The sequence below is a fragment of the Phalacrocorax aristotelis genome, chromosome 1 (genome assembly GCF_949628215.1).
Source record: "Phalacrocorax aristotelis chromosome 1, bGulAri2.1, whole genome shotgun sequence".
Classification (NCBI taxonomy): domain Eukaryota; kingdom Metazoa; phylum Chordata; class Aves; order Suliformes; family Phalacrocoracidae; genus Phalacrocorax; species Phalacrocorax aristotelis.
Window position 1 is genome coordinate 211,864,499 of NC_134276.1, and position 12,191 is coordinate 211,876,689.

The 12,191-nt window shown below is 40.5% G+C and overlaps 1 protein-coding gene across 2 annotated transcripts in view; it reads right to left on the reverse strand.

The window, feature by feature from the left end:
- CDC123 (cell division cycle 123) overlaps positions 1–12,191 on the reverse strand; it is a 56,860-nt gene that overhangs the window by 18,057 nt on the left and 26,612 nt on the right. Inside the window, exons 11-13 of one of the 2 annotated variants that reach the window (XM_075081589.1) lie at positions 6,897–7,025; positions 4,924–5,061; positions 2,889–4,135 (exon numbers count right to left, since the gene is read on the reverse strand). In XM_075081589.1, coding sequence (XP_074937690.1) covers positions 4,109–4,135; positions 4,924–5,061; positions 6,897–7,025 — 294 coding nt within the window. In that variant the 3' untranslated portion in view covers positions 2,889–4,108. Of the gene's footprint in view, positions 1–2,888; positions 4,136–4,923; positions 5,062–6,896; positions 7,026–12,191 lie in introns of those variants that run through there. The other variant, XM_075081588.1, reaches the window with a different exon arrangement.

Here is a 12,191-nt window from a genome sequence, read left to right on the forward strand (position 1 = left end):
TTGCCAAGCTGATTTGGGTATTTGTACTCACTCACAGATACCCCGTGGTCTTCCCCAGCTATTCGACACTTCAGATTTGGGCCAGTTTGCGAAAGCTAAACCAGTTCAGTTGTATGCAAAGGTACCAGAAGTATTTTTACACAGGTTTGTGCCATGCCATTACCCATCTCCACGCTACTGCTGACTATTTTAGGGTCCTTTCATCTGGTAACACTCTCACGAAAGCCTGAAACCATGACAGTTCAGTCTAATCATCTATATTGCTTAAATGGGCATCTGAATTGCATCTCACCGAGTACCTTTTTTCCAGTCAGCACCGCATCCTGGACATCAGCAACAGGAAACTGAGTAAGAATGAGATACAGGAAATTTCTGTTCAGTTGGGATTTTTACAAGCTGTCCACTGTGACCAGAATCCAACAAATGATATTCACTTTACTGAGACTCAGAGCTGGCTATTATTCCCCTACTTACAGGGTTTTTTTTAGATATTATAGAGCATCACCCAAAAAAATCTCTCAAAGGAAGGGAAAAGGTGGAGAGAGAGGTTTTAAAATTCAGATCAGTATTATCCATGTTGCTACTTATTTTAATCTTAATATTCATCCAAATATTACATTGGTGGGTCAGGAAACACGAGAACACTGGAAAAAGAAGAGTCAGTGGAGTACAAACAGAACGGACAGTCTGCAGCCCAGAAATACGGGAGCATTATTCCAAATCCTGAACTAAGCCAGTACATGTTAATAACTACCACTTACGGGGTTAATGGAATCCTGAACCCCCACTATCCAGTTGGGAGATTAAATATTGCAAGCATTAGCTGTGAAACAGTGAAGACTTTGGCGCTCCTGGCAGAGCTGCAGTCCAAGAACTGAGCCTCACTACACTTGAGCCATTAGACTTAGCCAGATGTCTTACCAGGAGGCAGTTTGGCAAGCTCCTGTATAAAACAACTGCATGCTACCTCACTCTAAGACTTCTCATGTTTGTTATCTAGGTGAGACTACAAATACCTCTATACAATGTTTTAAGCATATAACTAAGAATATATAGTGTATTGTTAGTGCTTACTCAGCAAACGGTGATTGTATCATTGAATCACATGGAACAAGGGCCTGAACAATTGGAATTTTGTGTTTTCAAATTTCTGTATGATGGCTAGAGGCAGAAACTGACTTTATGATGACCCAAAATAGAATTAAAAGTGTCATATACTATTCAGTTTAAAACTGTTCTGAAGCATATTTAATGTAGCAACATCAGCTGCCTCACCTCCCCAAGAGGAATATGTTTGTTAAATATCCTCACAGATCAAAAGGTTGTATGGGATGAAAATTCTTTTAGAAGAATAATATTTAATCTAGCAGACAAAATAAAATCAACATCTGGTTACCTGAAGTTGTAGAAAGAAGCAAAGTAAATATAAAGTATATATTTAAATTGTAAGGGTAGGATATTTTTGGGAACCTGATTATGTAGAACAGGTTTTTATAGTGGGGACTCTTTCCGTACCAGGACCTGAGCAGGGCACTAGTATTTTTGCTCTGCTACCTTTTATGGTCTTCATTAAGACTAAGCCCAGAGGAAGTGGCATAAGTTCCTGCAACTCTGAAATACAGTTCATAGTCAGTGTTTGATAGCTTGGCTGAGAAGCCCATTAATTCAGATTGGTCATCTATTAGCAAATCATTGGTTTTCTCCCCTAACTGAATTCACTTACGACTAACATCTGACTATAGAGAGAATTCTTTGAGTATGTTAAAAAGCTGTTGAAACTGATGAGGGACAGAGGGGTGATGCTGTGCCAGAGGACACTGGGTAGGAGACAGGAACAGCACAGCATGTTGTTCAGGTGGTCCTTTAACTAGAGGACCAGCACAGGCCACCCAGGCAACCAGCAAAGCCATTTAGGGAGCCAGGTGTTAGGCCAGTGTCCAATTCCACTGCAATCACACTAGAAGAGCTCAACTATAAATGCAGAGTGCCCACAGGAGACCGCAGTTCTTGTGAACGTAGGAAAGCTGCCAGCAAGTCTAAGGGCTCTGCACTGATTATGGTCAGTTCATTTGGTCACTTGGGGGATGCCATTTTCAGAACAAATAATGAAGTCGAGAAGCAAAGGACTGTTAAAAGGTTACTGCTCCAGCCTACTCACCTAAAGGGACACCTCAGAGTACATAGGGTCCCCTCAAACTGGTCCCAACACCATGTATGTTCTGGGGAATATCCAGCACAGAAGGCTGTGATAATGGTAAATTAGTGGAGCCCTCAAAAAAAGATGCAGGAAACTATCTTACAGCTTTAAACCAAGAATTGGTATTTTTTAAAGACTGTATTCTGTAGTTCAGAAGCATTTATGAATCTGCTGGAAATTCCAGGGTATTATCTGTGTAAAGGAAGTATGGTTAGAACACCATAATAGTTTAAGTTATTGCTAGGAATTTTAAAAGAAAAAGGGAAGCTTTGTTGATTTTTTATGTTTTTAGGTTCCTGTCTGATTTAGAGATATTTATACCCAAATAATCCCTCTGCTAAGGGTGAGGAAAAAACTCATCCAAAGTCCTGCAGTATGGCAGGATTAGGTAAAGCCCAGCCCTGAGTTAATGATCATCTAATTTGTGTACAAAAAGCTAGTGAGAAGGAGATTCCATGGTTTCAAGGGTAGGGCAGATCCTGTACTCCCAGAATCCAGGAGCTTTAATGTTCATCAACATATTTGGTAGAACTGGATTCTTAATCTGCATAATCTTTAACAAGAGTAAGTATTCATTCAAAACTGAAGCTAAATAAAGACAGTAAGTAATAACTTAACATCTAAGCTCAGATTTAACAGCTAAGAACAGATTGTAACCGAGCACCATATAAATTTGACAGCAAAAGCAAGACAAAGAAACATGAACAGCTTTATATACACGCACAAAGTAGCACATAACTGGTTTGAAAGAGGAACCAATTCCCCGGGACTGTGAGCACCTCCAAATGTCCTCTCATTTCAGCAGGAACTGTTCACAAATTACTGATGCCATGCAAACACCTATGTCCAAGTTAGTTGGTTCTTTGTCTGAAATTGTCCCTTCCCCCGCAATAACAGCAATTGGTAACAAGAGCTTCTGTTTCCCCAAATTTAGACAAGCTTCCTTTTATACAAAGAACATGAAGTACCAAATGAATACAGAATTTCAAGAGCTGAAAGAGTAATCATTTTCTTAAGAAACTCAGAGATCTGATACAAAAGAAACAAGACTGAGTCTATATATACAATTACAGGTTGATGTCATGGTTAACATATTTATATTAAAGCCACAGCTGACGTCTGATATGAAATAAAGTTAAAAAACAAGTTTCAAGAAAGCTTCACTATTAAAATGAAATGAAATTTGGTGAACTTTAACAAATTTCATAGCTAAAGCTTGCTGTGAAAATATTACCATACTTGAAATGCATTCAGAATGTCAAATACCTGAAATGCAAAACTTCCAAAGCTGAAGTAGCCTACTATAGCTATAGCAGTTCTCTGAAAGGAAGCATTAGCCCTCAGAACAAAACCAAAACCAAACAAAAAAAATCACATCTCCACTTTTTTTCTTTTCTTTTTTACATAAAAGAAGGATGATAAGTGCTCCCAAAACAAAGTCAATTTCCAATTTCAAAAGGTTACTACAGGAAAAAAAAAATGTACGTTCTTTTCTTTCTTCGTGACTATACTACATTTAAGCAAGACTGTGCCTAATGCTTGATGTTTTAACAGCACAAGCATTAAATGTTGTCATATTTATCACTGAAGAGTCCAATGGCATCAATCTTCACATTAGGAGATGGGAAAGCAGTCGTTCAGTTGCACTCAGATTGTTGCTGGCTTGCACCATGGTATAACTGCATTTAACCTGGAACCCAGTGAGAACTCACCCTGACCTTTTGTGTTTCCCTGAAAAAGCTTTTCTACACTTTTATATAAACCAACAAGACACACAGGATGAACAGCTCTTCAGTTCTGTCATTGACTATAAAAAGCAGGTTTTCTTTAAATCAATAGCTTAATAGTTATGCTAAATATAGCTTTTGCCACATCTCTTCCTTGTCATTGAATGTAATCCTTCTTGATACCTCAGTCATCATCTTGCTGATTTCTTTTCTGTCAGCGGAACAGGACAGTTCAGAATGTTAGGACACAATTATCTGAAGTAAGAGCACTAATAAATCATGACGAGTGTTTCCAGATACAATGGATATCAGACAATGACTGCATTTCTAAGCTATTTTTTGAATGGCAAGAGACAGTGCTTCCAGCCAACAGAACAAGAGCAATACCAACCCTCTCCCCCATCCCCAACTACAGGAGTTATTTCCAGTAAAGGACAAGATTTGTCCCATATGTTAACCAACAAAATATACAAGACCAGAAGACATGATGGTGGTGGCAGAAGTCAGTGGTTAAGATGAAAGCAACCTGCCCTCCCTTCCCTAGCTTACAAAGATGTCATGTTTCCATGTCACTGCTCATCAAAGGAACAAAGAAATTGTACTGAAAAAGGAACAAGTGTTTAAGGCTTTTTCCTAATATATTTATCCTCTAACTTTTAAAGTTCTTAAAAGCATTAGCTTCAACCATTCAAAAAATACATTTCCATTTCTACTACATTTGTATTTACATTTAAATAAGACAGAAGACAGCTAGGTCCTTCTGTAAGATTTGTCAAACTACATTCATTGCTTCCGATATAGATAGAAGTAATTAACTGAAGTGAGATCAGTATGAAAGCTTGCTCTTCATCACTTCTAAAAAAAAAAATTAACCCAACAATACATTACTTTCTCTGTAATTATGTACCCTATGTTAATTACAAAAGCATAATTCCAGGCACTTCGATGTTGCCATTTCACAAAGATGGATGGTCAGAATTTTTTTTCACTACTTCTTACCAGTTTAAGAAAGTCAATTAATTTGTGAACATCCTCTCCTGTAGAAAGGTCCACAAAATCTTTTGGCAGTCGGTAGCTCAGGTATGGACTAGGCTGGACAGTAACTTTACTGTTCGTACAACGGAAAACTGGATAGTCCTTTGGAAAAGAAATCAGATAAGACAAGAACACTGTATGTGAATAAAGCTAGCAATGTATCTTGAACTCCTCTGTGAGATTGTCTGAGTCACTCTGTCAATGAGTTTATTTGGCATTCCTTCAACTAAATCTGCGATTTCTAAAAATTGTAGTTGTCTTATTAAAAACTCTGCTCACTTAAGAGCAAAAGTTAAAATATTAATAGTCAAATAAAGGCATTCATTCCCTCACTTTGAAGTTTCTACAATGTATCAACTATTAATGCATTTAATATAACTCTGCTTATAATGCTGTAATAATGGAGCTATAAGGAAATTTGGGCTATAGTATCTACATAAATATGTTGATAAAGAAAATCTTTACAATAGAATCCCCAAATTTTTCTTCACAGATTCCTTGCTTAAACTCATGCTTGCAAATATAACTTTACTGAAGTTACAATATAAGTTTCCCAACCAATTTACCCACTGAAGTAAAAGGTATCCTTAGAAAATATCTCTAGATGCTCAACTGTAGCAATGGGGTTTGGGTAACTTGATATAATTTTCAGTTCAACACACTGACATGCAACATAATTGCCCACTATATGGCAATAAACAGCTTCATTTTAAAGACAGAAGCTCAGTAACTTCACACCAGATTCTGTGATCAGATGTAAGCTAAAGCACTAAGACAAGTCATTCTACTTTTCATCCAGGCATACACCACAGAAAACCAGGTAAAGCATCTGGCACCGAGAAAAAGAAATCCTCGAGACAAAATTCAGGCATCCCATGGACAGCTCAAGAATTGGGAGTGTGTTTTAACAAACCAGACACAGCTTTTAGCAGGAAGCTTCATTGAATGGGTTTTCATACTGCAATAGCCACATGGTGAGACCAAGAGAAAACGGCCTGAATGATAGCCTGCAGAGTGGTGTATTTCCCTTTCAATGAGTTATGAAAATGGTGACAGAACTAAAGCAAAGCTCAAATGTTAAAATCATCTCAGTAAAGCAAGTCATTTCAGTTACCTCTAATGCAGTTTAACAGCTTGAAAATAAAGAAAAGCCCACACTATCTGACTAGCCATCTGTCCTCAGACAACTACCAAGTGTTTCCCAAGATCAAGTAACACGCTACTTTATATCTTCTATCCAGCTGTTCAAGGACTCGCTAAGATGTGAGGACTCGGCCTCAAGCATGCAGTGAGAAAAAAGCTGGAGTACAAATAAATGAAGACTCTTCCTTCCTCTCTGTATTAACGGGAAGTTATTTGTTTTTCAGAGGCAATGCAGCTTGGAAGGGGGATAGAAAAGCTCTGCTCTGCAAGTCCAGGGAGTTCAACCAGAGGACAAGGCTTCCCTGAGGGTATTCGATATAAGGAAGAGACAGAAATTAAGCTTCTTTTTGCCTCCTCCCAAACATAAATCTGGAGCTCTGGGAAACTGTATGACAGATATTAGGAACAAAGCAGAACACGAAGTGATTAAATAGAAAAGTAACAGATTTTAAGAGAAATTGAAAAGAGCACATCAAAACTGCATAAAAGCAGGTTTCAGGGCATCTTCTTCACAATGCGGTCAAAGCTGCAATATGGGCTTGTACTGTTTGAACTAAAAATTCGCTTACAGGCTTCTAAAACTAGCATGTGATACTTGAGATTAACTACTGTCTAATAAGGTAGATTCCACTTACAAAGAGTTTACATTTCATGAGTTAAGGATATCCATTTACTTCAATGGGATTTGCATCACAATTTGATTGTAACAATGAAATAAACAAACAAACAAAAAAAGGCCGCAATGCTTATTGGATTTGTTAGCCAGCCTCCCACACCACACCAAAGGGCTGTACCTGTTCTGTTGCTTCCCCTTCACTCTGGACTCCTTTCAAGTTTTTCCCAGAGATCAGTTCTTCCCATGTAAAGAGCAGGGAGTCTGTTACTTCACCAAATGGGTTAAAATCTATCAACCAAACCTTACCCTGCAATGGAACAACAGAATAATTAAAAGAAGCCACGGAATTAAAACAAAAAAAAAAAAAAAGAAAAAATCAGAATACACATATACTTACATTACTGTAGTATGCTTGGTCTTTAGATAAAAAGATGTCAAAATTGAAATCACCTGGTTTTAAGCACTTAAAATATTCTAACATCCTTTACATCAGACAGTTTCAAAAACACAGCAAGCTATGACTAATTTATTTATTTTTTTTAAACAGAAGATCAGACACGCTCAAATAATCTGAATTCAGTTATGTGCAAGGTGCTTCCAGATGAAACCACAGAAATTCTGGCTAATCACCATGGTCCTCCAAGATCCAGACAGCATGAGCAAGGAATGGGGAAGAAAAAAACCAATCAAACAAACCAACCCGCACTAACAGGGATTTTGCTTTCCATCAAAAGCCACCTCGGCACTGCTGAACATTCAACAGTCTACAGGAACTGCTGTTCTTAATCTTAGAAGGGATTCTGAAAATACAAAGCAGAGTCTGCAAAATTATAGTGGATGTCATGAAAACTGAAAAACGCTGCACTGATACAGATAAACAAAAAATAACTTAAAGGGTTAAGACTCTAGAAGGGAGAGGGGTCCAAGAGAGCTGGTCAGTATTCTCACAAATCCATGGGCCCTGATGGGATGCGCCCATTAGTGTGAGGGAACTAGTGGACGTTGTTGCTAAGCCACTCTCCATCATTGCTGAAAGGCCATGGAGGACAGGAGAGGTGCCTGAGGACTGGAGGACAGCAAATGTCACTCCAATCTTCAGAAAGGGCAAAAAGGAGGACCCGGGAAACTATAGGCCAGTCAGCCTCACCTCCATCCCAGAAAGGAGATGAACAGTTTATTCTGGAGGTCATGTCCAGCCATGTAGAGGAAAAGAAGGTTATCAGAAATAGTCAGCATGGGTTCACCAAGGGGAGATCATGGTTGACCAACCTGACAGCCCTCTGTGACGGCATGACTGGCTGGGTCAATGAAGGGAGAGCAGTCGATGTTGTTTACCTTGACTTCAGCAAGACTTTTGACATTGTCTCCCATAACATCCTAATAGGAAAGCTAAGGAAGTGTGGGTTGGATGAGAGGACAGTGAGGTGGACTGAGAATGGCTGAATGGCAGAGCTCAGAGGGTTGTGATCAACGGAGCAGAGTGTGGTTGGAGGCCTGTAACTAGCGGTGTTCCCCAGGGGTCTGTGCTGGCTCCAGTCCTGTTCAACATATTCATCAATAACCTAGACAAAGGGACAGAGCGTAACCTCAGCATTAACAGGAGTGTGGCCAGCAGGGTGAGGGAGGTTATCCTCCCCCTCTACTCTGCCCTAGTGAGGCCACATCTGGAGTGCTGTGTCCAGTTCTGGGCTTCCCCATTCAAGAAAGACATGGAACTACTGGAGAGAGTCCAGCGGAGGAGCTACCAGGATGATCAGGGAACTGGAGCATCTCTCTGATGAGGAAAGGCTGAGAGACCTGGGTTTGTTCAGCCTGGAGAAGACTGAGGGGGGATCTCATCAATGCTTTTAAATATCTAAAGGGTGGGTGTCAGGATGACAGGACTAGGCTCTTTTCAATAGTGCCCAACAACAGGCCAAGGGGCAATGGGCACAAGGTGGAACACGGGAAGTTCCACCTAAACATGAGAAAAAAACCCTTCCCTTTGTGGGTGCCAGAGCAGTGGCACAGGCTGCCCAGAGAGGCTGTGGAGTCCCTTCCCTGGTGACATTCAAACCCCGCCTGGACACGGTCCTGTGCCCCCTGCTCTGGGTGTGCCTGCTCAAGCAGGGGGTGGGATGAGATGATCTCCAGAGGGCCCTTCAAACCCCTGCCATGCTGTGATTCTGTGATCTTTAATATAGCCATTACTAGTAGTCCAGACTACTTTCTCCTGCCTCATCTCTAATATATTTGTGTTCCAATCAGTTCTGGTAAAACAGACATGCAGTTGTGCACACTGCAACCGAAAAATGAAAGCAGAGAGACTAACATGGCTTATTAAAGGTAACAGAGATGTCTTCAGGGGAGCAAGAAATACTTTGCATTCCTTGAGTCATCCTGAGATGCAACCCCCAGCACAGGGCCATCTTTTCTTACCCAAGAAAGTGTTATCTATTCCAATATAATGATTGGTTCTAATAAATTATAATTAAATATGACTACAACTGCTAGTAAGAATTTGCAAAAAAAGATTAGATCTGGAAGAAATCAGATCTATCAAATGTAGAAAGAAAAAGGTTGATGTAACATAAGCAGGATTGAAGGTTTTTATTGTGTTTATTAAAGATCCACTAGTACTGGAAACCAAATCTGAAGACTATGTAGCTACTAAAAACATATTTTGCTTTCTCTTTCTTTCCCTCATTCCTGAAAGAACTTCTTTCTTTAAAAGATCTTCCCTATCTTGATGCAAACAGCAAATATCTTCAATGATTTACACTAGAGCCATCTGGTTTCTACCTTACAAAGATGCTTTTGAAGCCTTCAGTCACAGAGTAACATGGAGACTTCCTCTCCCACCCACACTACTTCAGTCACCCCCACAGGCACTAACGCACTATAGAATCGGAAATGCATGGAAACCCATACAATAGAGAACAGAAATGCTCTGGCTGATCTGTTATCATCCATAGCGAGTTACTCATGCAGGTGGGGGGAATCCCAGCAGAGATGAAACCAGTGATATTACTTGTAAACTGGAACCAAGCCAGCACCCAGACCGGTGAGTGTGTGATTGCGTGCAGGCTTTCACAGGTCTCTCTGTCTCAGGGCAGATCCACAGAGAACAGTTCCCTCAGAGCAAGATTTAAGAAGGCAATGCACTGCAACAGCAGTACTGAAACCAGATGGCTACAAAAGAGACTGCGAATTATAGGGACACAGACCTGAGCGGTTTCTTACTTGTTTCAGACGGTGAAGAAGCACAAATCCGCATGGCTAAGTTGCAACACCTCTGCACTAATATTGACACCATCAGTAGAGAGAGCAAACAGGGGCAAGCTCTGCTACCATTTTCCATCTCTGTTTCTCTTCAAAAGGCAGTCACAATCTCTCACTAAGTGACGTTTTACTTTTGCTCAAGGGGACATCTTGTTAGCTCCAAGGCAGCAGGAGGAATCTGTAATTTTAGATTCATTCTATCACACTAGAAAAACAAGCTAATGAACCAATTTAATCACAGACAGAAGCAATGGCTGGCAAAGGTCATTCAGCATATCAGAGAATCTTTCCTTGCACCAGAAATGTTTATACTTCCTAGAGGTCTTCCCTACGGAAGGCTATCACAGAGACTTCTCCTCACCCCAAATTCATGCAACTCAGCTTTTTCATTGGTACTCGAGATCATTTCTCTAGAGAAGACATGTACCCTGGGAAAAACTGAAAATTGGTTTTGAGACTACTGAAAGCAACACCTGCTTTTCGTGAGCACCCCGCAGTATCCCTCCCTCCCTGCAGACAGCAGTACACCATCTACAACACCAACTGTTTCCCTGAGATGGACTTAAATGGGCCTGAGCTTTGGCAGCCACAAATTGATGACAAGTGGCAAAACAAACTAAATATCCTTTTCCAGGACTCATTAAAGGCACTGTATATAACACTGGGTCAGTAACGAAACTGTCTTTTCTTAAGATTAAATGCTCTTTCAACTCTTACACACCATGTCATTGTTTAAATGTAGTTACAGATGACTTGCACTGCATATCTAAAGAGCAGTAGTAAAGCTATTTATCTGCCATCTTCTGGTATTAGTAATCTTTGTCATATGAGAGCACAGACACGCACAAGCCAGGAAAGTGAGGTTGTGCATATCTGGAGCGAAAAAAAAAAAACCTCAACCTGTATTATATAAGATTTTTTTCACCCTAAAACAGGGACTAATAGATTTACCATAACAGCTTTGTGTTTTGCTTTACTCAAGCATTAAGCAACATGCTGATGAAAGGAAGTGCCTATGACAAAGACTGTTTAAAGGAAGATAAAAGATAGATAAAATGCGAACTGAACTGCTACATCTCCCTAACTCCAGCTGCACCTTCATGCACAGCGACAATACTCACAAGGCAGAGACACAAGTACTAGTTTGCACATTAACAAGAGCAACTGTGAGCTAGCAGTGGTCTGGAGCCACCCACTGCATTTCTTTGCCTTGCCACAGCAGCGACTTGTCTCAAACATGGTTACAAGTTGTTAACACCTGAGACACACACAAAGAGCAACAGCAGAGCTGACTGTCAGGCTTGCCAACTGTTGCACAACGACTGGGAACAGCTAGCAGAAAAAAATTTAAGTGGGTCCAAATGAAAACAGGCTACCAGTCCTGCAACATCACCTCTTCATGGCTAGGTCTGCAGATCATCCAGCTTGGAAGACTGTATGGCAGCATTTCTTCCTTAAAAGAAGACTTGTCCGCAAAGTCAGGCACTAGCTCAGATGAGCTTGGTGAAGAGAGTGTAACAGGAAAGGCAGACACATAAAAGCTTACTCTGAACCAGGCCACCGCCACTTCTGTGCCACCAACTCAGCAAGCAGGACCTGTGGCAGCCTACTCCGTACAGTCTCCCAATGTGAGCACGGGGAGGGTGCTGCTCTCATTCACAACCATATCAAAGAACAAGCTTCACCAAGCTGAATATTTAGAGTTGAAAGAATTTAAAATAAGCAGACACTGGACATTTCTCTCATTCCGTAGGTGAGGTTGCTGTGCAACCAGCCTGATGAGGAGCACAGGCTCTGGAAATTAATCATGCTCAACAACACTCAGTATTCTTTTGGTGCCTATACCTCATGTACAAAGAGAACGATGAATAATACAGTTGCAAACCACAGAAGTATGTGAGAAAGGAGGAGGTTCTGACACCCTGAGGGCTATCTGGCAGTTTACAAGACCTGAGGGCAGAAGGCACCAAGCAATATCTACAAAACAGATATATCTTATCTTGACAGATGAAGGAAGAAACACTGTTCATTTGAGATCACACAGGCTGAAACCTTTTACTTAAATACTCTGTCTTCATGCCTCAGCTGTGAGGTAGAGTACCCAACGGCAGAACAAGGTTCAATGCTGAAGTGTTGCTCCTCATTTTGCTTGACAGCATCATCAAGTCTGATGATCTGAGCCTGGGCAGGTAATTTTCATTGCCATTCAGCA